Here is a 15570-nt window from a genome sequence, read left to right as displayed (position 1 = left end):
CCCCACTCTCTTTTATTTTTATTTTAACAATAAAACAAACGTTTCTGCCCGGTCCCAAACGCAGACCAGCCCCGCGGCAGCCCGGCCCCGTACCGTTGACGACTCGGGTCGATCCATCATGGCTGCGGCCGCTTACCCTGCTTTTCAGTCCCTGAGCCTTGTGGTCCTCCTCCCTTTGGCTGCCCTGTTTATATAGAGCCATTGCCGCTCTCTAATATAGACTCTGCCAGGATGGGAAGGTGCTTTTCAGGCCTACGTCACCGCCTCTCCATTTAAACACCAGATCCGGCTTTAAATAGTGAGAGCTGCTGAGAGCGGGGCTGGGAGGTGCGTGCTCCCGAGGCGAGAGGCAGGCGCGTGCAGAGCTCACTTTTATTTCTAGGTCCTTTTCTGTCTACTGTAATTTCGTGCCCAGTCAGGGCGGCCTTCGCAGCCGCAAGTTTTTGTTTGGACGCAGCAGCTGGGATTTGCCGGTCTTTGTTAAGGGAGAATAGACTTGCCGTCTCTTCTTTTTATTTTTGTTTTTAAAAACAATTTTAAGCTCAGATGTCTAATCGTTTCTGTATTTAAGAAGGTACATGCATTATTGTCAGTTATTATTTTTTTTTTTAAGCTTTAGCTTCCAGCTGTAGAGGGTTTGATTTTGGTAGTATTTTTTTCACCGAGCATTCAGGACATATTAGAAATACAGCTGCTAATATTTCATCATGTTTTCCTGTAATAAATGTTTGAGACACACACCTTTTCAAAGAAATAGAGAAGTGCCTAAACCTTCGACGTAGAGTCTTATGTCTACAGTACAGTAATTGTTAGGGGAATTGTGAGTAATGTGAAGAGGCTTAGTGCAAACTGGGTATTAAAAAATTAAAGTTCTAAGTAGACTGTTTTTGCTGCATTGCATGTTCATATGGTATCCCGTGTAGAAATTAATCCAATTTATTTTCCAGTATTGTACTAGGAACTAACACTTTTGAAAGAAATTCTTTGTTACTTAATGACGCTAATGGCCCTTTAATTCACGAGTTTGGAATATCTGGTATTTGAAAACCAGGACAAACCTCAGTTACTGTGTATTCCATAAAAGGCAGAAACTGGTTCAAGTAAAGTTTAGTGTTTTAAATAATAATTTGGAAATTGCTTTTTTCAGATATTGCCTATGTACTCGCATACTCTGAAAGACAGCAGTAATTTGGGTGCTTTTTAACTCCTGAACAATTTAAAATTCTCTGTGTACTTAATGATGAATACACATTTCCCTTTAACTATAGTGCATACAAATGCATTAAGTGGTCAGGTTGTGGGTTAATTAAAGCAGAAAAACAAAATATTAAAGCAGGATCGTTTCATTAACTAGGGAGTGCCAGAAGAAGGCCCATTGTACCAATAAATGTGCAGATACCCAAGCAGAATATTTTTAGGGATGACTAACTTCAGAAACATTACAATTATTTTGCTGAAAAATTAATTTATATCGTCAATATGACATTTATACTACCAATTTAAAATTACACTGCATCTTTATAATGCTTTGAATCATTGGTTAAAAAAACTTTATAAATGTATTTTTGTAATTCAGTAGTTGAATCACTATAGATCAAGTAATATCCATAGGCAGACTTCCCTTGTTTATAGAATCAGACATTTTAAGGAGATATTGTAGAGATGGCAGAAGTCACTTGAATAATTTTAGTTCACAGAGACAGATTTGGCAAAATAGAGAGTAAGTGGAACAGCAAAGGTGAGAACTCAGATACATTGTTTTTCTGTTGCATTGAAAGGGAACAAATAGATTTTAATGGTTGAGGTAAGTTATATAGAGGAACATACTTGTATTTTTGGCTGGACAAAGACATTAAGAGATTTCCCCTGTGATAACAGTATTGCTGATGGAGATGCTAATAAAACTTTTCTATTTGAGGTTTGTTTATAAGAGCAAACCTTTGGTTTTATTGGGTAGCAGTAACTTTTACCTTAAGCAAGATATAAAGCGCAAATAATGACAAAGCATTAAAAGAAAAAGGCTGTTAATAGCTTTGTGTGATAATGGATAGAATTTATAACAAGGTAACTCTGACAGCAATCTTCCTTTTGTCCAACATCTTAAAAATAGGATATGGGTTGGGCAGATTGTTCTGTCTCTTACTTTTTGGTTTTTTAAAAATACTTTATATACTTTTGAAGTGCTTTCACATCTATTCTCATTTTATTTTTGGCAACCTTCTGAAAGCTCCCGCCCCCCCCCCCCCCAGTAATGCCAACAATAACAGTTATAATAATAGGTTAAAAAATAAGTATCAAAGCTGCTCAGTATTCCGTTCCATAGCGTCATCTGGGCAGCTCTTTGGTTTTAGTCTCTCAGTCATGTCCGACTCTTTGAGACCTCATGAACCCACCAGGCTCCTCTATCCATGGGATTTCCCAGACAAGAATACTGGAGTGGGTTGCCATTTCCTTCTCTGGGCAGTAGTAGGAGAGAAATCCTGGAAAAGAGATCATTGTGCCTTGTTCCTCTGAGACTGAGACCTGTTATTGTGGTTATAGGAAAGGCTTTATGGTATAATTTAAAGGTACAGACTGGGTAACAAAAGCCAAAATCAGGTGATTTTAAATGTGAATACTCATTAACTTTCAAATTACTGCCAGGCAAATGATCACAGAACATAAGACTCTGAACTCTTAAGAGGGAGATGAGGTTAGGAGATATAACCGGTTAAACTAAGCAAGGAATAATAAAAACCAGACATAGCAACCAGTAATACTGTATTGTTGAGTCCCATTGACTGTTTTGACTGTAACAACATAGAAATTATAACTGAAAATTGTGTGGGCCTTCTATGTGTAGTGATCTTCTCTGTTAAATATGAATTGTATTAAATAGTCATAAAACTTTTGTTACAATATGCAGTCATCAAGTCATTCAGTTTAACTAAGGCAAATGATCTTTTTACAATGACCATTCCTTTAAACTTACATCTTCTAAAATAAGTTTTAGAGAGTTAGAAAAATGACTATTGTGTTAATTTGTTTTGAATTTGTAAAAACATGTTACCTTTTTTTTTAAACTTTATTTTACTTTACAACACTATACCTATTTTAAAATGTGAGAAACAGTCTTTTTCAACAATCTTAAATTTTTATTTTCCCTTTAAAGCCTAAACTATACAGATCTGTGATCGAAGATGTTATTAATGATGTGAGAGACATCTTTTTGGATGATGGAGTCGATGAACAAGTTCTGATGGAACTAAAAACTGTGAGTTTGCCTTGTTTTTTTCTTTTTTAACACTCTTCATTGAAAAACTATACTCCCATTATTTTTTCATATGATGACCATTTGACTTTGTTGCAGGAAGCGGTGTAATTATGTGAAGGGTGCTCGTTTTGAATACCAGTTCTACCATACATTCTTCCTCTGACCTTAGGCAAACCACTTATATTTCAGTTTCCGTATATGTCAGATGGGAGTTCATAGTACTTACCTTTTAGGTTTGTTTTGAGGATTAAATGTAATAACTATCTGAAGTGTTTAGCACAGTGCCTGGCGATAGTATTAGCTGTTATTAGTGGGCAGTTTCATTTATGGTCTAATAACTTCATATTTACATTCCTATAAGGTTTTGTTTTCCTTTTTCTTGTCTCAATGTCTGGATATTCTAAAATGTGTATGCTGTAGAGATTGAGCAAGTGCTTGATCAGTTTCACATTCTGGAGTCGGATTTTCTCTATGGGCCAAGTATTTGGTTTATCATATATCCTAGTTTGGGAGCTCCTTTTCTGTCTCTTAGATTTATGTGGATTTAAGCAGAAAAATACAGATATTTTTATTTTATGTTTGTGTTTTCTTATTGCTCTAAGAGTCGTGAAATCAAGGAGTATTTTTACCTTACTGCTCAGAACTGTGATTCTCAAAATATGGTCCGTGGACTTTCCCACAGGCTCTTCCAAGGGGTCAGTGAGGTGGAGCAGTGCCCAAGTCTGAATAATCACAGTATGTCTCTCACATTTCCAGTAAAAGTTGTATTACATGAAAAAAGTGACCAGTTAAACTTGAAACTCAAATGAACAAGTGCTGTTCCTTGAGATAACTGCTCCATATGCAGCAGAAGTGCATTATGCATGCTTCATATTTTGATGCACTGACTTAAAAATATGCTTACTTTTAAGGTTGAGATAAGATCGTTGATATTAAGATATTCAGTTGTTTGATATTCTGTAGTGAGATGTGTTAACATCGGCCTAGCTGCATACTACACTGGACTCGCATTTTCCAAATGACCAATGCATGATGTTGCAAAATCCCTTCAAAGTTAAAGATAAATGAATGGATTTTAATCTAAGAATATGAAAAGTTAATTAGTATGTGGTCTCACATAGTACATTGCAGCTAACCTTTAAGAAACCATTACTTAAAATACTTCTTCCTTTCCCAGCTACTTAGCTGTGGGAAGACAGATTTTCTTAATATACGTCAGTGAAAACAAAGTGAATGCAGCAGATGAGAGAATCCAACTATTTTCCTTTAAGCCATTTCTCACTAAATTTTATTTGGAAGACATGGTTATTTTCATTGAAAGTATTTATGTTAACATATAATGGATACATGTTACTTTTAAGTAAGTAAAAGTTTTTTTAAAATCTTATTTAAAATTTTGTAAAAGCTCATTGAGGGACTTGCTTGGTGGTCCAGTGGCTAAGACTCCATGCTTTCAATGCAGGAGGCCGGGGTTTGATCCCTGGTCAGGGAACTAGGTCCCACATGCGGCAGCTAAGTGTTCACGTGCAGCGATTGAAGAGTGCACATTCCACAACAGGGTGGAATATCTCATGTGCAGCAACTTAGACCCAGTGCAGCCGAGTAAATAAATAATTTTTTATTTTTAAAGCTCATTGAGGTCCTCATTAATTTGTGAAAATGATAAAGGAGCCTGAGACCAAAGAGTTTTAAAACTGCTGGCTTAGAGACTGGAAATTGAACTCCTTTAGAGCTATGTATAAATAAGAAATCACAGTTAGTGAATGCTATGTAGCACTTGTTGTGGTCTTATTTATCCATTCAACAGAAGTGTGGAGGCTGCAATTTAGCAACTTATAAATTTAAATAAAGCAAATCTCACTTGTATTGTGGTGATGAATATATCTTAGAATATATCTTAGAATATTGCAGCATCTGTAGGCAGCTTCTGTAGGGTTTTCATTAAAAGTCTCCCCATGTGAGGGAGGGAAAATACAGGTTTGAATGGGACGAGGAAACATTTATTTACCTTAGGAGAAATGTGATGGTTACTGCCAGTGAAGAGTAGGTATCTAAAAATATAAGAATGCCAACTTTGAGATATGAGTTGGAAGAATAGCAATGGAAATTGCTCAAACACATTAAGTATCTCAGGGATATGAATAAGAAGAATATACACTTATTTTGATTTCTTAGTGTTTTTTGGAATGAATATTTTACAAATTATCTTATAACCCTTAAGATGATGTAGTTCTGTGACCTTATGTGGAAGATACAGCATTTTTAGGTGTAGAAAATTAGTCCCAAAGGCTTTAATTTACCCTTGGTCAAACTAGTGGTCAATCCAAGTTGTTATCTGCTCTAGCTTTTCGCAGTCTGGGATTGATATTTTGCTACTGGTCCCAGTTAGGATCAAGGCGTTATCTTCAAACAGAATGAACTCTTTGAGACCAAATAGCTCCACCTACATTTTTAGTACATAGGATTTTACATATATGTGCACACATACTTGCAGATATATGTACGTATATTATAAAAGTAGTATATATATATATCTATGCTCTATAGGTTATGCACTGACTTTTTGTTTGTTTAGTGCTTAGCTTAATATGACAAAAATTGCCTTATTTTGAATTCCAAGCCTCTACCACAATGCTTGGTGTATGTGATTGGCATTCAGTAAATATTTACTTAAGCAACTTAATAACAAATGTTGCTCCAGAATCTAACTGAAAAAAGTATTGTAATGTTTTTGTTGCTTTTTAAATGGGACATACTCTTCTATTCTGGGTTGTAGCTGAACTTAAATATAAAACTGTTAGGCTGAAATGAGTTTGCATTATTTTAATTCTCTGCACTAAATTTCTTCCAGATCTCATTAGAGTTTACAGAATGTGCCCTAGTTTTAACAGTTTTGACAGCCAGCATTACCCAGTAGAACTTTCTGTGATGATGCAAATAGTCTATAATCTTTGCTCTCCAGTATAGTAATCACTGGCCACATGTGGCTATTAAAGCACTTGAAATATGGTTAGTGGAACTGAAGAACTGAAGTTTATTTAGTTACAATTAATATCACTTTAAACCATCACATACAGCTACTGTATTGGACCTCTTAGGTTTGAATATTCTTGCTAATGAAAACTAACAATGTTTCATATTCTATGGTTTATAAAGGACTTGTCATTAGCTCTGTCCTCTTTCTCACCCTTTTATGGTATTTGACAAACTTTTATCAAAAACTTCCATGCAGCTGTGAAGGATACAGTGGTGTATTAGATTGTAAATTAAGATGAGTAATGAGAGTGCCTGTAATTTGAAGTTTAGCTAGATAATACAGGAAGGGACCTCCTGCATTAAAAAATTCAACCTGATTCCTGAGGTTGTTAACAGTATGGGTCTCCTTTAATGTATAAATTATAGGAGATAGAAAAGACACATGAAATGTAGTGTTGATTTTCTTTCTTTCTTTTCTAGTTGAAGTGTAGTTGATCTACAACACTATTAGTTCTAGGTCTACAACATAGTGACTCAGGATTTCTATACATTTCAAAATGATCACCACTGGAGTTTCATTAAATCTGTATTTGAATGTAAATTGGGTTTTAGGTTGGTGAATGACTGCAGGTGGGAATGACAGTCTAGAAATCTTCAAAGAAAGTGAAAAAATTATCCTGATTCTAAACTGTCAGACCCATCCCTGTCCAAGTACTGTGGGAGAGAGAAAACACGGACCCTTTTCTTAGCAGAACAAAGTGAGAAGAATTCCTCAATTGGAAACAAACCTGAAGTAGTTAATCTTCCCCTACATCTGTTTTCTCATCCTTGGGACTGCTGACATTTTGGACCTGTTAATTATTTGCTGTAGAAGGCTATTTATTGTTGGAATTTAGCAGCATAACTGATCTCTGCCCACTAGATGCCAGTAGCACCCGTTAGTTCTAACAACCAAAAGTACTTCCAGACATTGCCAGATGTCCCCCAGGCAGAAGGGGCAAAACCACGCCGATTGAGAACCACCACTCTAAATATTCTCTGGTTCTATATGAATACTTGTTGAACAGTGATCTACTGTTCTGTCTATTGACCTTGGGGAAAGCTCTGTTCCCCAATGTCATTTCTACAGAGCCCTAAAATACATTTATTTTATGTTTTGTCCAGAAGCTAGATGTTTCTGTGAGAGTAGGAGAATCCCTCAGAATTTCTAGCCCAGCATACTGCCAAGAAGCAGTAGCTCTGATCACATTTTATAGATCAAAAAATAAGACTCAGAGGGAATAAATAGCTGATCATTTAGTTTATCTAGTGGTAGAGACTTGAGCCTTTTGTGTCCAGATAAGGAAGGCACCAAAGATGTGACTAGACCTGCTCTGATAGCAGCAGCACAGTTTAAAGATTAGAAATTTGGACCCAAGAGCTGGACTTGGGTGAAGCAGGTGAGGTCCTAGAGTCCAAAACTTAAACTTGATGTTTAAAGGACATTGATTCTCAGGTTCCCGTGTTCCTGACTCCATGTCTGGGAAGACTGGAGGCAGATTGCCTGGATTGTACTGTGGTTTTGCTATTCGCTGGTGATCTTGGAAAAGATGCCTAACTTCTTGTTCCTCAGGTTCTTTTTCTGTGCAAAGGAGATGATGATAATGTCTATTTTAAAGAATTTTTGTGAAAAATGAGTTGGTACACATAAAGTACTTAACAGGTGCACATTAAGCTCAGTATTAGTCTAGTAAACATGATCCTCAAATGCATATCCAAATCATTTTGGGAACAGAAAATGAATTTTCTCCATGTCTAATTTCAGAGACCTGGTGAAGATTGCTGAAGAAGGACTGCCAGAAATAATAACTATGCTGTTTGGGGAAAAAAGTGCTATGAAAATGAGAAGAGAGTTCTTTATATTTTCTAAGCTAGCTGAATAAACAGCAAACAATTCAGTATTCTTGGTAGTCTTCAGGAGTATTAATATGATTATTATTGCCACAAGAGTATTACATTATTTATAAAATATTTTGATAGAGAAAATTGTTTAAAGATGAAATTGGAGAGAAACAGAAAACATTCAAATAATTTGAACTCTGTGATATTATAAGCTTAATGCTAAATATTTGTATGGTATTATTTTTCACAGTACCTAGAACAGTATCTGATACTTAGTAAATGTGTATTCTCAGTGACCTGCTACTCCAACATCCTCTTCCTTTGCTCCCCCCAAAAGCAGCTGGAAGTGCGTGCTTCCGTGTTTGCTTGTCATGAATAGTCGCCATCTTTGGCATATAGGAAGCTAGAGGAATGTTATTTCCTGTACACTTCCTGTGGTGATATCCTGTAAATAGAGAGTTATTCTGCCTAAAATGTCAGTCACATTTTTATCGAGAAACTACCGTAAAAAACAATAGTTTATTTTCCATTATCTTCTTTGAAATTAATATTAAAATTGTTAAGTTCTTAGTCATTTTGTTAGGTCCTGAATAAGACATAGTCTTTGTCCTGAGGGAGTTCATAGTTTAATAGAGAAGGAAGATTTAGTGCAAAAAGTGTATCAATACAGGTATCTCTAAGGTATAGAAGTAGTGATTTTTTTTTCCCAACTATGACTTTGCCTTTGCATTCTTCAGGGAATTGTGTGCCAGTCATAAAGCAGTAGTTTACAAAGGTTTAGACATGAGATATGTATGCTATATTCAGGGAACTGAGGGAGTTTGAAAAAAAGACTGCAAGTTATAGTAGTTGGAGAAGTTAGCATAATAACTGCTTGAAGGAGCTGCATCTTTAGAATGAGAAGGATTCTCTGGGGTGCTAGTTAAAAGGCAGAGTTTTGGATTTCTGCCTCAGAGAATCCCACTTGATAGTGGTACAGTCTAACATTTAAAAAGAAAAATCTGCATTTACCAAAAAAACCCACCCTAAATTAACAATTAAAAATGCATTAATGGGTTGTAGTCTGCAGTTTTTAAAGTATTGGTTTATACTTTAAAGCAGCAGCTCTTCATTTAGTGTACATAATAACCTGGACAGGTTGTTTGAACAGATTCCTGGCTCTGCCTTCAGAGTTGCTGATTTGATGGGGGTTCGGGAGGGGGCGCTTAGAATTGGTATGTCTTAACAAGTTCCCAGGTGATATTGATGCTGTTGGTCTAGGACCACTGATTTATAGAGGATAAATGGGAAGGACAAGTTCGCACTAAAATATTGAGTCTCTAAGGACAAGGATTTTTGTCATATTTGTTCACTCTGTTCTCCGTGCCACTAACAGTGTAGCATATGAGAGATACCCAGTAATTATGTGTAGGATGTATGATTTGAAGCAGGAAGCTCAGTTAGCTTATCATTAACACTTTGCAGTAATACTGATGGGAGGAAAGGACTTGAACCTGGGACCATAATAGTAGGGATAGATTGGAATAATGCTTTGGAAGGGAAATCAACAGGGATAATAGGGTGTCAGGGTAGATTTGGACTCACAGATCATTGTCTTGAGAGGCTAGATGAGAAGTGGTAAACAGCACTTAGCACATAATGTGTATTCATTAATATTTGCCTTTATCATGGAAACTTCATTGAAGTAAGGGGTCAGGATTACAGTGAGGAAACCAACTGGAGGTGTTAAAACTGAAGCTTTAAATTTAGAAAATTATGGTAAAGACTTGTATCTTAAAACATTTAATTAATAGTACTTTTTTTCAACCTTGATTTCGGCCTACAAGAAGCAAGGTTTTGTGTTAGAGCAGAGCAGTGTCGACAGTTTGGGTGATAGACTTGTTTGGGAGGCTTACTATGTAGCCTTACTGCATCATATATTTAGAGTGTATCTTACACTGTATAGTGTATTTTATTCAATGTCTAAGCCTATTTTGTGTTTTGAAGCCTCACATGAGTTAGACAATATCCGAAGAGCAGATCCTAGGGGAGAAAACAAAGTATCGGGATTAAATTTGATGTGTATGTTTAAGGAATGGTTTGCAACTTTCTTGGGTAGTTTTTTGTAAGTGCTCTATAGATTGAGCATTGAACCTTGTAGAGAGGAAATGTATTTGGGAGAAGGATGAAATAGTTGTAAATATTTTCTTACTTTTTTGCCCACTTTTTTTTTTCCTTCATCACAGAAACTGTCCTAGGGTTAGATGAGAAAATAGAAGTGGTTAAGCAAAAAAGGATTGTCAATCCTTGTCATAATGAAAAGAGGGAAGGGAATTTCAAGAAGTGTGGAGGTTTGAGAATACCTTTGAAAGTATATTAAGAATTCTTTTCCCTTATATAGGATTGGACAGATAGAAAAGTGGATTTTTCTAACTTGAAAACTGCCTTTATAGTGTTTCTCATAGTTCAAGGAAAGATGGATTTGTGTTTTACATGTTATTTAAAAGGAAAGAAAGATTTCCATAAAATAGATAATGATTTGATATTAAAAAGGATGATTTTTGATTGCTGAAAAATTGCTTATATGAAACTGGTAAATAAGGAATTACTATACAAAGTTTGTTGAAGATATATTAAAAAAATTCTTCAGTAGCAAAATAAGTAGCAAAAAGCAGCAAAAATGAGGTTTGATGCTTTAGAAATTGGTTTTCATAGTTGTATACACTTGGGTCAGAATTAGAGATGTGCTTGAAGGTTTTGTGGTTTTATCAGTTTTGAAAATGGAAGAATTTTATAAACAGACTAATAAAGTATGTTTTATCCCCATGTCCAGATCTTCCCTGACTCTTACTTAGAAATCTTTAATGTTCTTTGCTTCAGTTATGGGAGAATAAACTAATGCAGTCTAGGGCGGTAGATGGATTTCATTCAGAAGAGCAGCAGCTTTTATTGCAAGTTCAACAGCAACATCAACCCCAGCAGCAGCAGCATCATCACCATCACCACCATCAGCAAGCTCAGCCTCAGCAGACAGTGCCTCAGCAAGCACAGGCCCAGCAGGTCCTTATTCCTGCTTCACAGCAAGGTGAGACTGGATAATCTACAGCTTGGAAGTGAAAGCTGTCCTTTTCAAAGAAGAGAAATACTCTGCGTGACTCCTTTCTGTTGGCTGAGGGGTTGTATCTGTGTGTATCTATATATACGATGTGAGTCCTATTTGTGTAATAATGGGTAATTCACTAACAGAAGCCTAAAATGATATTTAGGTAAGTATATTAATACTTGGAGAAGGCTACACAATGGTGAATTTCCTAAAATAAGTCAAATCTATAAGTTTATTTACAAAGAGTTTCATTATTATAGTAGAATCATTATCTTTATGAAACTGATTTGTTCCTTCAAAGATAGTTCACTTTAGTTTTTATTAATAAACACTGGAGGATTTTTGTTACTATACTTTGCCAATCTGAAATTCAAATTCCCATTTATGAGAATTTACTAGATTAGATTTCCTTTAAGTAAAGAGTGGATATATGACATCTTATATGATTTTACATGGTTTACAGATAAGAAAAAAATAAGTACTTATAGACTGTGTCCGTAGTGTTTTTGTATTGTGCAAGTCATTTTAAAGATTTTGTGTCATTGAAGCCTCTTAAAGGCTTTGTGAAATAGCTCTTAAAAATCACAAGTGAGGAAAACCTGGGCCTTGAAAAGTCTTGGAAGCTTTATTCTCTACATGGAGTATTTTCTGTCATGACGAAACAGTTCACTTGTAAAACTTCCTGGGCATTCAGTTATGTAAATCAGAGAGGAGAATGAAGGTAAGATGAAAGCTTCATTTTAAGGTAACTGTTTTACTCACTTGTCTCACCTGAGAGTTTATATGAGACTGAAAATTGATATTGATGCATATTAGAAATGTTTATTTTACTGTTTGTATCAAATAAGACAATATTTGATCTTATTCTGTACCTTATACTAAGTAACTTTGTCCTTTTAATTTTTTTTGATGACTGTTCCTCCTATTGCCTTCAGGTCTGGCACTAGGATTTTAGGTCATCATAAATTAAAATTTGATTTTCTTCACTCAGAGAATATTAGGATAATGGAATTATCTGTTTATTCTCTGAAATTTGCGGAATCAAACACCTAGTTCCTTTTATATCAGCATAAGTGTTATTGCCATTATTTATGGGTTGTGTTTTTTTTTCAAGCTGAAGAAAGTATGACTCTAGAAACTGTCAGATTGGGAGAAAAAGATTTTTAAAAGCTAAATTATAACTTTTTGAGATCACTCTGAATGAGTTAATAATACATTCAGCAGTAATATATTAATGATATGGTTAATGCTGAGTTGGCAAGACTGTATTAAATTTTCCAATTTAAGAATGTACAGAGGGCTTCCTTGGTGGCTCAGTGGTAAAGAATCCGCCTGCCAGTGCGGGAGCCACAGGTTCAGTCCCTAATTCCGGAAGATCCACACATGTGGCGGAGCACTGAAGCCCATGCGCCATGACTGTTGAGCCTCTGCTCTAGAGTCTGGGAGCCTCAGCTACTTAGGCCCACACCCCCTAGTGCCCATGCTCCCCAACAGGAAAAGCCACCACAATGAGAGCCTGCATGTTGCAGCTGGAGAGCCACCTCTGCTCACCACAACTGGGGAAAAGTCCGCATAGCAACGAAGACCGAGCAAAGCCAAAAATAAACATATATTTCTGTGTATTTTTAAAAACAATTTTATGTTTAGGTGTTAGGTATCTCATTGCTCTGTGTTTCCAAGGTCCCTTGTATTCTTAGGTATTTGTTAACTCAAATCTTTTAAATTGTGGTTTACAGTAGAAGGAGGGTATATCACAGCTTTTACGTACCATAGAAGTTTATAACATTCTGAGATAGCAAATGTTTGGACAGCATGAAAAAAATTTCAGTATGGTGTAGCCTTCTTATGAAATAGCCTCATCGTCCATTGTCTTTATGTGTGCTTATGTTTTTTATAGCTGCAGCACCACAAGTTATTGTTCCTGATTCTAAGCTGATACAACATATGAATGCATCAAACATGGTAAGACTCAGAACACAGTTCTTTGCTTGGCTCTATTCTAGTCCAGGTTGTGATTATGCTGGAGTATGCTGTGTATTAACATCTTGAAGTTTTATTCAAGACTTGAGCAATATACCTGTTTTGCTTGGTTTCCTAAGTATTAGATTTAACAGCAAATCTAAAGTTTAGCTTGATACTTAAGACAATTAGGGTTCATAAAATTACACAATTTTTTGTTGAAAATACCAAAAGGATGATGCTTTGTGGGAGCTATTATTTGAAGATAGGTTTAGGGGACCTACCAAACATTATGCCAAGTATAGTTATGTTTCAGAAGATCTATTAACTGAAAGAGGTTAGGAATGCTAAGAATTATAAATTTTTTTAAATGAAAATAAACTGTTTGAATAAAGATACCTAGTATCTTTAAGATCAGACATTTACAAATTCTCCTCTGATTTAACCGTAGCATCACCTAGTAAGTTTTATTACAGTATATAAATTGCTGTTTTAAAATGCATTTTAACCAATTGAGTTTATTATATGTAGACTTGATATTTCTAAGGGATAGCCACTGAACTTCATAAGTCCTCAAATTTTCACATTTCACTCAGCACATAAAGTGTATCCCATCGGATGTAATATAGTATAACTATAAAACTGAAAGAAACATTAAAATAAAGTTGAATTACCATAGTTGTTCCAGCATTTCCTTATAGATGGCTTTTCTTTTGTTTAAAATACACAGACTGTTAGTGGTATCTCAGCTCTGGCACTCCATTCTTAAATTCAACCAAATCTTTTTATTAGGTAAGAATCGTTATTTTAAATAACATCTCTTAGTTTAGTGCTATCTATGAGATTTTCTTTTCTCATCCAATTTTTTTTTTAAATGAAGAAGCAATTTAAAAAAATCAGTTTCTATGATTTTGTGAATGATGAGCAGTGAACCTTGATCATTTGTTCAAGGAAGCAATGCTTACATACCAGATAGATTGTTGGGGTCCAGCCCCGGTGGATCCAGGGAATTCGAAGTGGGGATGGAGTCAGCATCTGGGAAAGGACTATTTAATTAGAAATATAAAGAGAGATTAGGGAAGAAAAGTATAGTAGGAAAATTGGTGGAGAAAAGAGGTTGAACAACTTGGTTTACGTGAAAAGCTAATAAAACCTCGAGACAAGAGGTTTGCACCATCTATGTAGGCCACTGGCGCCCACTTGAATAGTGGAGGGTGCCCCGCCTTGGGCTCCCTCTCGCGTGGGTCTTAGAAGCCAGGGCAAGTAAGTAGACATGGTGAGCCTCCACGCCCCAGATGGAAATTCAGCCAGAAAAGAAGGAGAAAAGACCACACAGGGGAAACCAGTCTTTCCAGTGACTGGCCCCTCCTTTATTATTCGGGAAAGCTTTCTATACTTTTGGTTGTACATAGAGATCAATGGATAATACAAAATTATGCAGCGTCAGCAGCCCTGACTCTTATCGAGACCAGGCTTTCTCTCTGCATACCTAGCTGTATACACAAGTCTTAGGTGATTTACATCATCTTCTGGCCAGGAGGCCAGTTAACATTTTACGGCCCTTTTCTGATAAGGGTCTGTCAACCAGAAAACTTACTTGCCCTTAAAAGTGTTGTTCTTCCCAAAGTCTGGTGCCACTCTCAGAAAGCACTAATTAAGGTTACATTCTTACATAGCAAGGACACAACGATTTATAACAAAGAAAGAGGAGTACAGTGATTTATAACGAAGAGAAAGTTCACTAACTCAAAAGTCTAGTGTTGCTAACATCAAAACTACTATATTTCTTTTTCTGTATCCCAATTACATTGATTAATATTCTCCAGGTACCTAAAAGATAAAGAATATGGAGGCCTGGCAGCAGTCATTGACTCAACATTGAAACCCATCATCAATATAATTTTTAGTTCTTTAGAAGAGGCTCTATATCTTTAAGATGTTTTAAGCTTCGTGCCTCTCGCGGTTGGGGGGCTATAAACAATCACAAGTTGTAAAAGTCTCTAACTGTTAGGCAAGTTAGAGAGCCATCAGAGGGATTTGAGCTGAAACATTCCTTTCATATGCAGGAGACCAGTTGGAGCTCTAAGAACTTTTTCCAGAGAAAGGTGGTCGGGGATAGCCCCCTGTAATGTCAGAAGAGTATAGTATATCAGACAGTAAACAGACAGATTTTGGTTTCCGGGTAGATGCTCAGGCAGAGGACCCCTTGAGACCTGACTCGCCTTGCCTGTCGGGTCTCTCCACATGACCTTGTCATGGGTGGGATCTCCCGTGCTGGCTCCCAGCAACAGATAACTTCTATCTATTGATATATATCAGCCTTAACACATGTATAACTTTACAGAATTTTCCACTTCTGTATGATAGAAATTGAAATTTTTAATTCACAAAAAATTGAGACTCTCTATTTGTACTTCTA

The 15570-nt window shown here is 36.1% G+C and overlaps 1 protein-coding gene, 1 long non-coding RNA gene and 1 other non-coding gene across 3 annotated transcripts in view; 2 read left to right on the top strand and 1 right to left on the bottom strand.

Annotated features, from left to right (window-relative positions):
- LOC138443223 (uncharacterized) overlaps positions 1-218 on the bottom strand; it is a 44976-nt gene extending 44758 nt beyond the window's left edge. The window contains exon 1 of the long non-coding RNA XR_011258032.1: positions 94-218. This is a non-coding gene — a long non-coding RNA (uncharacterized lncRNA). The remainder of the gene's footprint in view (positions 1-93) is intronic.
- GTF2A1 (general transcription factor IIA subunit 1) overlaps positions 1-15570 on the top strand; it is a 39388-nt gene that overhangs the window by 1404 nt on the left and 22414 nt on the right. The window contains exons 2-4 of the mRNA XM_069595228.1: positions 3152-3253; positions 10970-11174; positions 13090-13154. Of these exons, the coding sequence (XP_069451329.1) occupies positions 3152-3253; positions 10970-11174; positions 13090-13154 (372 nt within the window). The remainder of the gene's footprint in view (positions 1-3151; positions 3254-10969; positions 11175-13089; positions 13155-15570) is intronic.
- On the top strand, positions 12100-12243 carry LOC138444481 (small nucleolar RNA SNORA79). The gene has a single exon (XR_011258505.1). It is a non-coding gene; the product is annotated as a small nucleolar RNA SNORA79 (small nucleolar RNA).

Source organism: Ovis canadensis, chromosome 7 (genome assembly GCF_042477335.2).
Source record: "Ovis canadensis isolate MfBH-ARS-UI-01 breed Bighorn chromosome 7, ARS-UI_OviCan_v2, whole genome shotgun sequence".
NCBI lineage: Eukaryota > Metazoa > Chordata > Mammalia > Artiodactyla > Bovidae > Ovis > Ovis canadensis.
Note: the sequence above shows the minus strand (reverse complement) of the source record. Positions and strands in the feature narration are given on the sequence as shown.